Source organism: Neolamprologus multifasciatus, chromosome 3 (genome assembly GCF_963576455.1).
Source record: "Neolamprologus multifasciatus chromosome 3, fNeoMul1.2, whole genome shotgun sequence".
NCBI lineage: Eukaryota > Metazoa > Chordata > Actinopteri > Cichliformes > Cichlidae > Neolamprologus > Neolamprologus multifasciatus.
The window spans coordinates 34,012,166-34,030,513 of NC_140441.1; the positions used below are offsets into that span (position 1 = coordinate 34,012,166).

At 38.9% G+C, this 18,348-nt stretch overlaps 1 protein-coding gene across 1 annotated transcript; it reads left to right on the top strand.

Annotated features, from left to right (window-relative positions):
• The first annotated feature begins 11,581 nt into the window (after positions 1-11,581).
• Positions 11,582-13,633, top strand: LOC146522700 (HLA class II histocompatibility antigen, DR alpha chain-like). The gene is made up of 4 exons (XM_085153584.1): positions 11,582-11,712; positions 11,796-12,044; positions 12,766-13,050; positions 13,306-13,633. The coding sequence occupies exons 1-4, from the start codon at positions 11,655-11,657 to the stop codon at positions 13,443-13,445; spliced, it is 732 nt and encodes a 243-aa protein (XP_085009710.1). The 5' UTR covers positions 11,582-11,654; the 3' UTR covers positions 13,446-13,633.
• The last annotated feature ends 4,715 nt before the right edge of the window (positions 13,634-18,348 follow it).

The window sequence follows — 18,348 nt, forward strand, 5'->3', positions numbered from 1 at the left end:
GAAAGTGAGAGGCAGGTTTTTTTAATGAAAACAATCATCTCTGCATGATCAGCTGTGAGCCTGTTTCTGCTTTCATTCACAATGTGTGACACTGAGCTGAACAGCCCTTCACTATCTACACTTGTGCATGGTGCTGAAAGGTATCTGTCCGCCACTTTAGCCAGGTTTGGGAAACACACTTTATTAACCATCCAGTATTGTAGAGGTTTGTCTTCTCGTAAAATTGCGGCCTCTCCAAGATATGTCTCTAACTCTACACTAGAACCTACCGCAGCTCTGCCCACCGATGTTAATGCCTGCTCATCTGCAATTTCATCAAACATGCTGTCCAAACTAGTTGTAGGCTGGTCACTGCGTGCTTTTCTTGAAGGTGGTTCATTCAGGTCATGATCCTCCTCTCCAGGCAACCTGAGCAGCTCAAGTTTTAGCATCTCCTTAGCATTTGCAGCAGTTGTGGTGCTGGAGAAAAAACGATTTTTATATCTAAAACAGAGAAAGAAAAAAGTTAGCTGACAATTGTTTTGCTTACTATTTTTTTTGCAGTAACACGGTTACATACACAGTCATTTTCACACATACAGTCACAGACACACAGAGTTGCATACACAGTCACATTCACATACAGTCAAACAGTTACACACACACAGGCACAACACTCACCTGGGATCGAGTAATGTGGCGATGCTATAGAGTGGGTTGTCCTCCACCTCAGAGAACCGCGTCCTGACAGCTGCAGCCAAGGTTCCCTTCATTGCTTTGATCCCATGGTCCTCATCAGTCTCCCTTGTTAGAAATCTGTGGAGCACAGTGACCGCTGTAATGACGTCTGCAGCCGTGGCATCTGAAGAGCTGACTTTTCGAGTTAACTCCTCGAATGGACCCAGAACAGATATCACCTTCTCCAGCAGTGTCCACTGGTGAGCCGTGAGCGTATCAGGGAGTCCATAATCAGACACAAATATTCCCAGAGCCCGTTTCTGCTTGATCAATGTCTGTATCATATAAAAGGTGCTGTTCCAGCGGGTCTGAACATCTTGCTGGAGCCGCTTCACAGGCTGGTTGATCTGCAATTGAATGTCCTCCAGACGGGAACTGGCCAGAGCAGCATGATTAAAATGTCGAATTATTTTGTGGCCAACTGCCATCGCATCAGCAACACCCTTCTGTGACAGAAGGCCCTCAAGAACAACCAACTGGAGAGTGTGAGCAGTACAAGGCAGGCTGGGCAGCTCAGCATTACTCATGGCCTTTATCATATTTCTTGCATTGTCCTGGAACACTACGTGGATGGATGTCTTTGGTATATCCCAGGTTTGAAGCATGCTATCGAAAGCAGTTGCGATGGTTTGGCTGGTGTGCGAGCCCCTGAACGACTTTGCATGCAGTGTTACTTGATGATGAACAAACTCCTCATCAATCCACTGCGCCGTTAAACTGAGGAGCGACATCGGGGACACACTGCTTGTCCAAATGTCTGTAGTGAAGCTTAAGGCTGAAACCTCCTGCAAGAGGTTATGCACGTGTTTTTTTACATCTTCAAAAAGTTTTGGCAGCATTACGTCCGTGATGTATGGGGAGCTGGGAATCTCATAACGCGGCTCGAGTACGCTGAGAAGACGGCGAAATCCTACGTTTTCCACGACCGACAGTGGCTGGTCATCCAGAGCGATAAAATGAGATAGAGCCTCTGTTATTTTAACTGCTCGTGGATTTTCTCTAGACATTTTTTGTCGCTTTTCCAAAACCTGTGTTAAAGTGGGCTGTTCTGGTCTTGCGTTAGCCTTAGCAAACTCGGTGTACTCCAGAGCATGATGTGTCCTCAGGTGTTTTATTAAATTGGTTGTATTGAACGATGTACTCTCCTTCCCACCCCTGGACACCTTACCGGTACACAGTTTGCACTCTGCCTTGCTTTTGTCATCTACACAAATTTTGAAGTAAGTCCACATTGCTGACATTTTGTTTTGCGTAGCTGCAGGAGCCACCAGTCTCAATTGCCTAACCCACTAGTGACATGTCCCCCTAGCGGCCAATCTAAAAAATGACAACAGAAAGTACAGGCCACCTCCTGATTCATGAAGTAAATTAGTATCGATTCATGGTATCGGTTAACTTTTGCGAGTATGAGTACACGGACATTTTATGGCATCGGCCCCGATACCCGATACCAGCATCGGTATCGCTGCATCCCTATTCAGTTCACATCAGTCTGCCTTCAACATCCTGCACTTTGGTCCTCACACTCCACTCCACTGCGCTTGACATAAGGCTTATATTATAACTGGTAATTATTATGTGAATCCGGTCACATTACCAAACAATGCAAAAACACTGTAACAAGTACAGTAGTGAATTAATTCTTTAAAAACGTATTACAGCACCAGCTTCATTGCACTCCCCTTATTATTACACCCACCAGTGAATTACTCAAACATGTCAGTAGATGGCACAAAGTGCTCAGAAGGAACATAAAAAAATATCAGAGAGAAGTCCTGCAGGATAAATTGTGATGTTGAGCTAAACACAAGCTTCAGCTTTCTGCCTCTCTGATTGGAGGGTTGAAACTAGTGTTTGTTCCTGATGCTTCACTTTTATTCTTGTTTTAAACCCAGCCTGAACTTTGAACTACATGATGACACAACTCTGAGACCTGGAACACATGATGAGACATGATGGTCCAACTCAGATTTCAAGATGCTGCCTGCAGGACACAAATCATTTGTGGAGACAGATTCTGAGTTCTCTAAAAGAAATAAATGTCCTGATGTTCCTGCATGAAGATAAATAATCCACAGTGTTACATGTTTTATAAAGGAGGATCAGCACAACAACAACAACTGCATCACTACAAATACAAAATTTAAAGTGTTTAAGGGACATTAATTAAGGACACAAATTAAGTTTATCCTAAAATAAAACAAAATCAAAGTAAACGTTTCCCTCTTATTAGTCAGAAGTTGGTTTAATTAGCAGACATGACAGGTTAGCATGCCACAACCACTGACGCTCGATAAAATCTAACTGAGGGCTTTCACAGATAATATTTTTATGCAATCTACTCTTTATTGATACATAATGCAGCACTTAATGAGAAAATAAAGAAACTCATGTACCCACTCATTAACTTACAGGTTATGCTTGGTTAAACTTAAAACAAATAAAAACATAGCACGCTGACAGCTGGATAACACAGAAAACACTGACATTACAGAAGCGTTTATAAATAGTAGCCATGACACACACAACTTCTATCCTAGGGGGAACTGAGAAACAGATTACAAAACTCCTGGAAACAACATTAACCCCAACACTCTGTGCATGATCAGACACCAAAGGCTGTCAGCTTTGTTATGAAGTCTTCATTAATTCTCCTGTAAATAAAATATTTTCTTGAATTAAACTAGTTTGTCTGCTCCTCTCTCTCACTCTGTCTCATCCAGCATCACCTCCTTAAACATTTAAAGTTCACATGACACATATGTGGTTCTTTAAAGGTGGAGAACAATGCCGAAAAAGCAGATTCAGTCAGATTAGGAGTTAGAAGTAAAAGGAGGAACAAAATTTTCTCTGAAAACAGACATCACTGACTTCTCAGTGTGTGTCTGGAGAGCTCATAAAGAAAATGTGGCAAAAAAATCAGACTTTTCAATCTAATTCATCTTTATTAGTTATTTATTTTTAATGGTGAAGAGAGTTTGTCAGCATAACTTTGCAAGGCTGTACAAATAAGTACAGTAAGGAAAATGAGATCTTTGAATGTCTCATCTGAAACGTTGTCCTTGTTTTACAGAAGTTTTATTGAATCTGTTATTTCTTCCCGTATTGCTGTTTGGTTTTGTAACATAACTCTGAAGAACAAGAATTGGTTAGGACTTTTGGTAAAAACTGCCAGTAAAATCTCAGGGCATTCGTAAGATGGACTTTTGGTCATTTATAACAAACATGTGCTGTGGAAGGCTCATTCTATTGTTAATTGTTTTAACCATCCACTTCACAGTGAGTTTGATTTGTTGCCTTCTGACCGTTTCAGAGTACCTTTGAGGAACACCAAAAGTCTGTTCTGCTCTGAGTCACAGTTTGGTTTGATTTAAATGCCTTTGCTTACAGTCGAGGGCCACCAGTGAAGCATCAGACAGAAGATTTCTCCAACTGTGTTCAGCTTGAAATCATGATTCATCCTGAAAGACTTCTGACCAGTTTTTATGTTGCACTGTAGCTGTTACACACGGAGGAGCTTTAATGTTTCTACTGTTCAGCTAAAACTGTGCAGCAGTGTAGTCATAGTTTATATCATTATTTGTTATATATTTATAGAAAGACTCCAGGTTTCCTTTATCCCCACTGCATTTCATCTTCTTAATGGCAAATAACCGTCTTATGGGTTTTTATTATTGTTTTGTTTACTTGTATTGTTGCCCTTGCTGCTAAAAGAATTTCCCCTTGTGGGACAAGAAAGTATTGAATTGAACTGAACTGAACTGAATAATCCACATTCAAATTATTTTAAACACTGACTTATCTCCATTTATCAGTAGAAGGCTGTCCCAGTACACAGTAAGTGTTAGTAAATTGAAGTCATTGTACAGTGAGATTGAAAAGCTGAGAGAGATGAGCAGGAAACACTTACTTCACTCTGCTTATTTCTCCTGTCATGAGATTTCTGATCAGTCGATCAGTTTGGGAGGTTTTTTCCTTTATGAAAAGCTAAAGTTTATGTCAAGTGTAAAATGCTGTAGGTTCAGGGGCAGTGCTAGGGAGGCTGGCAGGGCAGCTGGGACCAATCTGCTAATTATGCTCTCCCTGTTTTAGCAGGTTGTTGGAGCCTGAGGGGTGAGCAGAGGAGTACTTGAGCTGTACAGAGTCGGGCTGAAAAGGCTGCTACTAAGTGGCTGTGCACTGCTTTAACAAATAAACACAATCACATGCTGAAAAATGTGACACGGACCTCCTCCGGGAGACCTCCAGGAGAACCACAACATCACACTAGAGTGGATGTTCACGACCAAACCTGACAGATCCAACAAAACTAATATTATCTCCTGTTACAAGATAGCTGAGGATATAGATGTCATTCTGTATTGTTTCAAGTTTTATTGTCATGTACAGATAAACAGTGTAGCCACATTTATCCATAATGAAATTTCTTTGGCTCATGCTCCTCAGCTTTACATCAACATATAGAGAGTGTGCAGTTATATTGAGAAGAGAATAACCGAAATTAGCAGTGGTAGTAGTAGTAATAATAATAATAATAATAATAATAATAACAATAAATGGAGAGGAAAAAGTATTAAATATTTGGTTGGTATTTACATTTAAGATGAGTTAGTATTTACAAGTTTGTGCAAGAGTATCTGCAGGTTGTACAAAGTTGTGCAATGAGCATTTAAGTAGCATTTGTTGAACTGACAGTGTGCAGAGTCCTGTAATTGTAGTGGTGTGTATGGAATGTCAGCAGTTCAAAAGTCTGATGGCTTGTGGGCAAAAACTGTCTCTGTGTCTTTTAGTGCAGGTCTGGGTGCTCCTGAACCGCCTGCTGGACGGCAGGAGTGTAAAAAGTCTGTGGCTGGGGTGGCTGGGATCCGCTGTATCTTCCTCATGCAGCGCTGTCTGTAGAGATCCGACATGGCTGGCAGTTCAGTCCTGGTGATGTGCTGTGCTAATGTCACCACCCTCTGCAGAGCTTTGTGGTCCAGAGCATTACAGCTGCCATACCAAGTGGTGATGGAGTCAGTCAGAATACTTTCAATGGTGCATCAATATAAGTTTGTAAGTATTCTGAGGTCTGTCTGTCAGGAAGTCCAGGATCCAGCTACACAGGGAAGAGCTGATGTTCAGGTCACTGATTTTCATGACAAGTCTGGATGATATGATAGTGTTGAAGGCGAAGCTGTATTCTATGAACAGCATCCGCACATATGCGTTTTTCTAGTCCAGGTGAGAGAGGGCAGTGTGAAGTGCAAATGCTATTGCATCATCTGTAGATCTGTTGGGCCTTTAGGCAAACTAGAGCGGATCAGGTGAAGCAGGGAGTAAGGATGTGATATGAGCTTTGACTATGCGCTCAAAGCACTTCATGGCAATGGAGGTGAGTGCTACTGGGCGATAGTCATTTAGGCAGCTCACACTCATTTTCTTAGGGACAGGGATGATGGTGGTCTTCTTAAAACATTTTGGGACAGCAGACTGGAGCAGGGAAAGGTTAAAAATGTCTGTGAAGACATCTGCCAGCTGATGGGCCCACGCTTTGAAAACACAACCTGGAATGTTGTCTGGTCCAGGAGCTTTCCGAGTGTTTACTTTCCTGAAGTATTTACACACGACTGCCTGAGATATCTGAAGAGGGCAGCTGTCCTCTTCCAGCAAAAGCTCCTGAGATATGTTTACCAAAGCGTGGATAGAAGGTGCTAAGCTCATCAGGTAGAGAAGCAGTTACCTCCAGTATTGTGTTCATGATGCACCCACTAAATCTCTTTCCAACATTTGTTGCTTTATAGCTTGTCATAAACTCTCTGTCCTGCATCATGTTCATCAACGTGTTGAGGTGTCAGAGTCTCAGGATGAAAAGTTTTCAGGACGAGTCCAGAGTGACAAAGACGCCCTCAGAGAAGGACGAATCAGACTTCAACTGTCCAGACTCTCTGTCAACACAGATCATGGAAGATGTCGACTCAACGTCAGTTGAGTGGGTGTAGGTGGGTGTCTCAGAGTATGTGATGTGGTGCACTTTTAAACATAGGAAAGTTGTGTCAGAGGTTTATTTCTGAGTTAATGTTTTGTAGATTGTTGCATGGATGATTTTTCCAGTGAATGTCCAAATTAACAACAACTACTTACAGTTACAAACTGATTTCAGCACCTTCATTACCAATGGTTCTGATGTGTTATTAGTTTAACTGCTTTTTAAATGAATGTGAGAGACTCAGATGTGTTTGTGTCTCTGCAGCAGGGATTGTCCTGAACCTGAGAGAAAACCTGAGACATCAAACACAGAGAGACGAGGAAGGATCGGCCTATACTGTGGACTGACAGCAGCTCTGCTGCTTTCATTCATTTACTGTCTGAATAGAAAACAGGATTTCTACTTATCTTATAATGGATGTCAGAAAACGTCATCAGGTGTCTAAAAAAACTACACCGTTCTGAGACACAAATTGAATGGCTGTGTCCAACTTGTCTCTCTACTGTCTCAATCCAACACAAAACAACACACAGCACTGTCACATGATATTAAACAGAAGCTATCAATTTAGCTCTGAAGAGTGAGCAGTTATAATTATAGCTGCTATTCTCACTAATTTCTCCAACTGATTCAATTCTGATTCAATAGGTCCCGATTTGATTTTTATTTGATTTGATTCAATTCGATTTTGGCTCAGTCGGAAATATTATAATTATCGTAAATTCTTTGATGGGTACTTTCAGAAAAAAAAAACTCTAAATGAAATATATTTATTTTCATATTTCATATTTCATATTTCATATTTTAACAGATCCTAAAGCATCACAATATTGGACATGTAGAGCCCCGGGGCTTTTGAGATTCCTGCTGGAAAATGACAAGCCCAAAGTGAATTGACTGTTTCTCTGCAATTAAAACCTCAGTATTATCTACCTAGGTATAAAAACAAAGCTGTCATTTGTGAGACTTCTTCAGAGGTGCAGCTATCACAGCAGATGTCTTTGTGTCAAAGTAACTGATGATAAAACAGAAAAATATGAAGATTTTCCTGGTCTGGTGTTTTATAGCATATTACCACTTTGAAAATATGCTCCAGGTAGATCAAAAATGGGAGAAAACCATGAATCAACATATAAACATTACCTGCAAAAAAACTGATGCTGCTAAAGTGAAGCAGAGCAAAGTTACAGAGGTTTTATCAAAAACATAGCTAAGAGTTTTGCAATTTAAATTCGTAAAAGTTTAAATTTCTTCGGTATTGAATAGCCGAGATTAGGCTTTCTTATCGGAGGGCATTTTTTGGGGAAAAAAACAGCGGTCGACAGGTAGAAATTATCACCATGAATTCTTGACAGGAAACTGGTCTTAAAGTATACTGGGAGCTAGAGTTGTGTGCAAAGAGCGATTTTATTGTTGTGGAAGTAAGACAGCTAAAGTAAGAGAGAATTCATGACGAATTTGTATAATGTAACAAAAATGTCAAGTCCTCGAATTTATAATATTTTGTAATATACTGGATTATTTTGTTTTTACTTTAAGTCTTTCATTACTTTACTTTCTCTGGGATTAATAAAGTATTAAGATTCAGCCGAGGAAGAAACTGCTTTACATCTTATTTTCACCACATTATACAATCAGCATCACATTGTTTTTTTTATCATTTGACTTAGATGTTGATGTAGATATTGTTGCTGTTTACATAACACACTGAGCACTGAAAACCAGGAAGTTCAGTCAGACTGCTCCCATGTCTAATGTTGTACACTAGTTAGATTTTAGACTGAATTAAAATGATGTGGGACATAACGTGCTTACATTGTGTAGGCTGAAGGAACTGTGTGACCACAGAACAAGGAAATAAATAAAGGAAATAAATAAAGAGAATAAAAAAAGGGAACTGCAGTCAACTTCCTGGTGCTTCATTAGCATGGTTCAGATTAGTGCAGAGTCTTTCACAGACTGTGAATCGCTGAACTCATCTATAAATGTTTAATCAAAGTTTGACTGTTTTACTCTTAAAAATTAAGTAAAAACTTGTGGTGCTAAAGCAAAATTCAGTGAATATGTTATCATCTCAAACTTCAAGTAAACCAAGGCTTTAATTAATGTTGTCCTGAATCATATTTCTTCTGTAGTGTTAGTGAAATACTGTGAAATGTCACCAAATTGTCCTTGATTCATTTGGATAGTTGAATGAACAGTTTGTAAATACTGTCTGTGATGTGATGTGATGTATTTTTAGAGTTTCTTTTCACAAGGATATGGTAACTTCAAAGCATAACTATACAATGTTATTAATCTCACTTGAAAAACCTCTCATGCCTGCCAATTTGAAACAAACCAAGTTAAAACTATTGGGGAAAGAATAATTTAACTTTAACTTGTTTGACCCGTGTCACTGTTTTATCTCATTTAGTCAGATAAAAAAAAAAAAAAATCCTCCATCTTACCACGTAACATTGGATTTACCACCTTTGAAATAAAACCTAACCCAACTGATTCCACTCTGCAATGAGGTCCACATCAAATTGTGCTAAAACATTGTAACGTGCTTACATTGTTTAGTTTCAAGGAACTGTGTAACCACAGAAAACTGAAATGAATTACAGAATGAGTATTATAGAGAAGTACTCTTTTCATTTCAGGAATCTAATTTTCAAGCAGGAACCTCAGAAAATCCATTGGGGTTCAACTGATTAAGGGAACTGCAGTCAACTTCCTGGTGCTTCATTACCATTGTTCTTGTTGTCAAACAGCTAAAAAAGAGCAGTATGTTAACTGTAGACCCAAGTATCTGTATAATGTGATGATCCTACCAGTATTGGAAGAAATAGTTGAATAGCCGTGTTGTATTTTTATGGAAGCCGCTTAACAGCCTCCATGTTGCCTGCTACTGTAGAAAGTAGTTGTCACTTTTAATGCTAGTTAATACAGTCATAGGAAAATAAAGTACACTCAGTTCAGTTAAGGTCAGAGAGAGTACTTTCTCTCTGACCTTAACTGAACCCAGTGAGGCCTGCAGGCACTTAGATGTTGTCCTTGGTTCTTCTGTAAACTCCTGGCTGAGTCATAGCTGCACTCTTGGAGTACTTTTGGTAGGCTGGCAACTCTTGGGAAGTTCCAGCACTGTTCCAGGTGTTCTACTTAAGTGGATGATGGCTGTCATTGAGCCTTAGAAACCCTTTTAGAGTGATAGCTGTCACTAACCTTGTTTCTCAGTTGATTTTTTAGATTGTGACATGATGTGCTGAGGTGTTGAGATATTTATACTGTTTCACTTTGTCAAACAGATTCTGTTTCACTAGCTGGGCCCACGTCCTCATGTTAGGTTTAATAGCGTTTTAGTAGGTAAAGGTGAATGCTTGGACATGAATTGAGTTGTGGTTTGGGAAAGGCCTTAAAGGGGACTGGCGATGGCTCCTGGGCCTTGCAGATCTCCATGCACTAAATAGAAGTGAAGAAGTTAAAGTATTGAAAACAAGGAGGGAGGGTGGGGCACGTAAACGAGAATGAACAGCTTGCAGAACGAGGGGAACTTATGTAGATGACAACTGGAAGGAGCGTGTTTGGAGGCGTGGTCCTGCTCCTGAAATTCCGATACATAATCTCCAATTAATGGATTTCTGAATCAGTAGGTCTAGCAGTGATGAGGCTTGGGTGTGGCATTTAAACTGAAGCTTTTCCTTAATAAATTAAATATAATTTAATAACTGCACGTTTTTCTTACTAGGGTTATTTTTTTAAAGTGTATATTTTTAATGATATGAAACATCTAAATGTGACAAATATGCAAAAACTAAGAAATGAGTAAGGGGCAAATACTTTTTTCACAGAACTCTATTACAGCATATCATTTTTCAGATGCTAATAGTTATTAAAGAGAGGAGGCTTTCTCATGCAACCTTTCCAAAAAAGCGATGCATGTTCCATCTTTTTTTACTGTCTGAGCCTATCAATTGATCCAGAATTTATTCCACAGTTAGCAGTGGTGACTCATCAGGGCCTGATGTATGGAAGTAAGTGAAAAGCTATTTTGCAAAGCAAAATCCCAAGCCTTTTGCCTTGCAAATGCAGTGAAGGCTTGGGCGTTTGGCTTCATTTGCTTATCTCTATCTTTCTTTGAAATTATTTCTCTAGTCCCAGGTGGCGTTGTCCTTCGACACCTGTTCAGAATCATCTCGCCATGCCCTTCTTGATAATCTCTAATTCTGCTGACATCTGTTTATGTTAATTCCAGAAATTAACCAGTAACTGACAACATCCATCTGTTATGTGCAGTCTGTGATCTAAACACGTTTTTTTTACACTTAATAAAGTAAATACATTTTATTAACTATAAGGAGAAACCTGTCTTATCTCGGAGGAAAATGGGAGTCCATAAAGTTCTAAGGGGTAGGGACAGAGTAGTCACATCAACATTTATTATGATGGAAGTGAGTGAAACACTTTTAATTCAGTTCTTTAATCTTAAACTACATCTCAAATTTTATACACTGATCTGTTATCTAAGTAAAGTCCTTATCTGCATATTAGCTGCACATGAATACATGTTACCTCACGAATCAGTCATCTTTTACAAATAATCTAAGAAATGGAAAATCAGACACATCTGATTTTTTTCTGATGTGTCTGATGCTTGAGATGATTCAATCTGAAAACTGTAAATGACTTTAAACATTACAATTTAGTTTTTATTTTACAGAAATATATTTTAAAAGTTTTAGTTCAAAATTTGCAAAGTATTGTCTACATGATACAAATAAAGTCACTTTGATGTATTTGTTTTAAATTACAGAATGACTAACAAAGAACAGGAATGTTTATTTCTAAGAGGCTGTATCACATCACTAGCTCTGAGCTCTGTGATTGGCTGTGTGTGTGTTAGAGCTCACCTGCTGCTGCACTTTCTGCCAGTTCACTCAGAGACTTCATACAGTCACAGTTTAACTCTATTCATCAGTGAGAACTGCTGATGAAGATGAAGGAGCTGCTCCTCTTCCTCTCCTATGTGCTCTGGGGCTCTGCTGATGGTGAGTTTCTCTCTTTAAACTGACAGACAGTCAGCCGCTTATTGATCAGAATATCAGCATTTAATTCCATTAATGTGTTTCAGCTCTACATACAGACATCCATGTCATTGGCTGTTCATACATTCATGGAGGGGTCATGTTTGGACTGGATCGTGAAGAACTTTGGTACGCAGACTTTGAGAAACAGATGGATGTTTATCCTCAGCCACCTTTTATTCAACGCATCAACTTTGGAGATGGAGCTTATGAAACAGCTGTGGCTAATTTATATGCCTGCAGAGAGTTCCTGCAGCTTAGTGAGATGGCTATGAAGGACTACCCTCCACGACGTGGTAAACACATACAGGCATACACAAACTGACAACAACATTCAATCTACATTAATCTACTAAAATAGGGAATTAAATTTACTTTGATGTAAATGTTGTCATCAGTGTCACGTGATTAATGAGGTTAGGTTATAAATAATGTGGTGTGTGGTGGGTTTCATAAACCAGAATCAGAATACTTTATTATTCCCAGAAGAAATTATGTGGTCACACTTCCTCCAAGACAGTGAGAACAGTAGCAGACTAAACTAAGTTAAATATTACAACATATTACAAAGTTACAAAATATAAAAATAGCTCAAGTATAAATAGCCAAGTATATTACACAAATTATATATTTGGCTGACATAGGGGTGTCCATCTTACTGTATGTTCCATACTTTCCCAGTACAAACCATTACTAACTCACAAACCTCTTCATTTATTTGTTTTGAAGATTTTCTTCAACGCTTTCAAGTTCCAAAAGCTCAAGATTTTCATTTCAGGTTTTAGAGCAGGAGGTTCTATATGGGTCCCACTGACCATTTCACTGCCATATGACTGTTTGGTATTTTATCACATGTATATTCTCATTGAAGTTTCTTTATTGAAAACTATGTTGTGTTTCCATGCTGATAGACCTGACAGGCTCATTGAGGGAGTAGCTTATCTAAGATTAAGACAAGACATATTCTACTCTGCGGATTCCATGACCATCATCGAACTGACTTGTGTTTGTGTACAGATGCTCCTTCAGGTGTGACGATCTACACCAGAAACAAGGTGGAGCTCAGAGCTAAAAACACTTTGGTCTGTCATGTGACTGGTTTCTATCCTGCTCCTGTCAAAGTCTCCTGGACCAAGAATGGACAGATTACGACTGGAGGATCCAGCATCAACAATCCCTATCCCAACAAAAATGGAACCTTCACCCAGATCGCCAGACTGCAGTTCATCCCACAGCAGGGAGACGTCTACAGCTGTACAGTGGAACATCTGGGTCTGACCAAACCACTGATCAAGATCTATAGTGAGAAACACTTTTATTTAAACAGAGGAGACAGACTGAAATACAGAGACAATAGTGCATAATTATGAAGTTTCATGTCTTCGTGTTTCTGTCTACAGATTTCACAAAGCCTTGGCTGAGTATTAACCTGAACAGCTGACTTTAGTTAATGAGCTGACAGTTCTCAGCTCATGCAGTTCACATTATTGAGCTGTAATTAATCAGATCACAGTCTGAACGATTGTGTCTGTGTCATGTGTCTGTTTCTGCCTCCAGATGTGGACACACCTGAGACGCCTGAGAAACATAAGCCCAGTGTTGGACCTGCAGTGTTCTGTGGACTCGGTGTGATTATCGGCGTGCTCTGTGCTGCAGGTGGAACCTTCTTCATCCTCAAAGCAAACAAATGCATCTGATCGTCTGTGGTTGATGATGTCAACCACAGACATCATCAACCACAGTGCTTGTGTAGACAATGTCATTTAAGGATGCTGCTCTGCTCTCTGATCTTCATTCATGTAACCCTGGCTGTGTTTACATGGAGCCTTAAGTTCACTTTATTTTCACACTGTTAAACAGATTCAGTTTAAAATGCCAGTAACATGTAACACAAGTAACACAAGAATGACAAGTAATATTAACCAATCAGAAAGCTATCCCAAAGTGACTTCATAATCAGTCCGAAACAATCCATCTGTCTTTTTAAGTTTTTTTTAAACTCAGTTTTATCTGTTGACTATCTTTGCCTTCAGTTCCATCTATATGATTCAGACAGATGTAAATAAACCTGAATTTGAAATAAATCCTCACCTGTAAACATGAGTCAGTTTTTTGTTTTGTTATATTTCATTAATAATCAGTATCACCTGAATGATACATGTGTGATCTGCTGGATGAGTACAACCTAAAAGACCAAACTATTTGTTTAGTAAAGGGTAATATGCAGCAATAAATAACACTTCTAGCAAAGAAAAATATTATCCACTTAGATTTAAGATTTATTGATCTTAGATCTCAGCTGCCTCACTCACTGTCCAGAAGTGTTATGTGTTTCACTACTGCATTGCAATGTGGGATATCTAATAGTCACCTGGAAGAACAACAGACACACATTATGCCCCTATCCTGGACTAAACCAATCAGAGATAGTCAGGGGCGGGACTTCTCTGATTGGCCGTGAAATTTAAAGTGAAACAACACAAAACACTGCAAACCACAACACAATTAAATATAAAATAAAATATGAAAACAAAAAGAAGATGCACATTCTCTGTCATATGGGCCTGCATGAATAAACCTTCTGAATCCTTTATCATCTGCAACTGAAAATAGTTGTGGATTATTACCTTTCTAGTGTGACGTTGTTGTCCCTGGCTCTCTTTCTCTCTCTTTCCCTCCTGAGGGTGAGACAAAGAAAAAAAAAGGCTCGTGTCGTTCACTTCAAAGATTCAGCTCTAAGAGCCGTTTCATTCGCAACTGACACATCACTAGAATAAGGCAATGTCGATTAATTAAATCCTGAATCGACTTTTAAACATAAACATATTTTGCCAGAAACGCCAGATTCTCCGATTAAAGCTCACAAAACTATTTCAACAACCACCAAACAGCAAATGAGAGCAGGTACACGGATTCCACACAAAGACGTAAACAGAGAGCGGATCCGACGTATCAGAATCAGCTTTGTCTTTCTCGGCTTTCTCACCCGACGGCCCGTAGACGCACACGCTGTCGGAGCTCTGTGTTTACGTCTTTTTGCGCTGATTCTGAGCTGCAGGTTTCGTCTCTCTCCAACCAAAATTCACCGAGCCAGCAGCAAAAGAAGCAGCAAATTACGCTTCACATTTGATCAATGTCGTCATGAATTCCCTCTGACTTTTGCTGTTTTGCTTCCACCATGATAAAAATCACACTTCATGCACAGCTCTCTCTCTCTCTCTCTCTCTGTACTTCAAGAACAGTTTCCCGTCTCAAATCTCTGTTTTCTGCATTATTAATTTGCTTATTACCCACCAGTCTACCGTTGTTTACAGCGCTGCCTTTTTCTTTTCTTTTTTTTTTCACTTAAATGACCTCGGACAAGAAAGCCTAATTATTAAATTTAAACTTTTTAAAATTATGCAAAATTGCAGAATATTGCAGAATTTTTTTAAGGTTATCTGCTATAAAAAGCCAGACCAGGAAAATCTCCTTCATGTTTTTCTGTGTTTTATTCTCAGTTACTTTGACACAAAAGCATCTGCTGTGATGTTCACAATTCTGATGAAGCCTCAAATGTATCAGTACTGATAAATGATCAGAATTATAATATTTCTGACTGTCTGAGGCAAAATTGAATTGAATCAGGACTTTGAGAACCTGAATCTAATGGATTATAGAAATCAGTGATGATACCCAGCCCTAGTGAGGCCTGACAGAAGTGGATGTAGCTGTGGGTAATAAGAAAAGATGAAAAGAACTATTGATAACTTTTTTGTTAAGTTAAGGCCTGATCCGTCTGAAATTCATAGGCAGTGCTCTGACATGGAACCATTAATCTTTGAACGCTGAAAAAGCACAGTGTATCCAGAAAACACATTATATGCTGCGATAAATGCACTGCCCAAGTGTCCCCCCACTGCCTTTCAGCCGCATGCAACAGCAAACAGGTCGTCAAAGGAGGCTGATGTGATGATTAAGTTTAACATTGTCTACAATATTGCCAAAGCACTTTAAGTACAAGATTGTTAGTTAATCATTTACAAATGAATATTGTCTGTATGGACTGCAATTTCCCCCCCAAAAAAGTGCACATGTAAAACTGCGGTGTTAAGCGATGCGGTTGAAATATTTGAGTGCGCCTAACTTTTGTGCCGGTGCGCCTAACTCGCACCGTTAATGTGAGCTTCTACTCAGGGTTTTTTCTTCCAGTTCAGAGCAGAAATGTTTTTGTTAAGATACTGGATGTTGTGTTTTTCTCCACAATTTTAATTATAAGCTAGATATACTGCTGCTAACACCAACAGGGATGAGTCAGCGAGTCAGTTGGACTTGTGAATCATGATTCATGAGTCAGTAAAGTGATTCTCGAGTATTGAACGATTCGTTCATGATTCACGCATCACTATCACTGACCTATGGACATCATGCCAGCTAAAAAGGATAAAAAGAGAATGCCGATAAGAGACCTCCAAAGCTCAGTTTGCAACTTCGAAGCCAGGTCAGTCTGAAGGCTAACCTTGAAGCTAATGATGGAAGCATGGCTGAAGCTAACCCAAGCTACCCCTTCGATTATGACATCTTAACTGCAAAAATAACAGATGTGGTTGGTACGATTATAGAAGGGAAGATGGATGTTATCAACAGCAAACTTGATGCTATTCAGGCAACTCTTGATGGCAACACGAGACGCCTTGATGAAGCAGAGACCTGCATCAAATGCGGAGGATATAATAGCCGACATGGAAGTTAGGCTCACTCCTGCAGAAAGTAAGATTTGCATGCTCTCAAACCGGCTGGATGATCAAGAAGCTCGGAGTAGAAGATTTAATCTCCGCATATTTAGTGTCAAGGAAGGGGTGGAAGAGACGAATGCTATTACATATTTTGAAATGTGGCTTCCCTCTCTTCTCAAAATGAAGAGAAAATGCACCTTAGAACACACATGCATCAACACTACATATGAGCGGGCGGAGGGAGGTTTTGAGTCTTTCTTATAAGTTAATTTATGAGGCTGATACTTTTACTGTTGCTACCACTCTACATGATTTAAATAACCAGGTCCTGCAATGAGTGATTTAAAGTATGTCTCTCTGAATGTAAAAGGGATAAACAATGTTAAAGTTGTGTCTGATGCCTCTGTTTTACCAGATTGAGTCAGTTTTGATAATACATGAGAAACCAGTGCTGCTCAATTTGGCATCCTGTACAGTAGCCTTTCAAAAACATTTCCATGCCTATGAGTTGACTAAGGACAAAGCAAGATTTAGTTGTCTTTAATGTTGACAACCTGATGATGATGAACTGAATATGATGAATATAAAAAACTACACTACAGAGAAATAGAAGTGAAATATTATTACACATTAGTGTGTTGTTATTAAACTGCATTTGTAGTAAAAAAAAAAAAAAAAAAAAAGCTGTGTAAAGTGTAATCGTATTTCTCTGAACATTTCATTGTTCATTTTGACACCAAATTGAGAGGAATTAACACTAAAAAGTTAAGACTGGCCATAGAGTAAATTTTACTCTAATTTTGAGTGGGACAAAATGTTATTTGAAACAGAGTTAAAATCAACTCTGCAAAACTGACACTCATTTTTTACTGTGTAGAGTCACTTGACCACAGCATCACCTGTTAACAGGAAGAACTCTCACAGAGGTTTTTTGGATAGTTCATCACACCACTCTGCCACATCCCTCGGGATGAATAAAGTACTATCAATCAATCAATCAATCAATCAATCAATCAATCAATCAATCAATCAATCAATCAATCAATCAATCAATCAATCAATCAATCAATCAATCCCTTTCTTCTCTAGCTAATGCAGTGCCAGGTATTAATGTGACCGAGGATTAAGCTGGTAGCAATATGTGGTCCAAAGTTTTTGGACTGTTCAAATTGAAACATATGACCCATTTGTTCAGATAAAGATAAACCAAATACAACAGGATTTGGCTTCTATAAAGTGTGATATTATTTTCTGTTTTGGATGATCAGTAAAGCAGAGATACTGGAACCATCATGTTTATTGTAACAGATGACAGTAAATGTTGGACTAAGTGAAGCTGGAAGATGTGATTCACCACCAGAGATGGGCAGTAACTAAGTAAAGCATGGAAGTACTGACATTACTTTGAGTTTGTTTCATAACAAGTGACAAAAATACTAGTGTCCGGTATACACTGCGTGGGAAGAAAACTTCCTTCTACAGCAAACCCCCCCCCCCCCCCCCCCCCCCAAACTTCTGAGCAAGTACGCTGCCACGGGAATGTGAAATTCACAGAGAAACTAAACGCAAAAAAATGTTTTCTTTTATATGCTGGAATATGCAGAATATAGGTTTAAATGTTAAACAAATTTCTTCAAGTCAAAGACTGTTGCATTTAATTTAATTTTTGCTTGATGCATAAAGTTAAAAGATTAAAACTAATAAAGCAAGTTTTAAAAACAAACATTTTAATTTGATTAGATTTTATATGATGGATTATGCAGAAAAAAATAGAATTGGGCTGAAAAGTCTATTGCTTTATTACCTATTCAGCTTGTGTGTCATGTTTTTAAAAAGTAACTAACTAAGCAATTAATTACTTTTGAAAATAAGTAATCAGTGAAGT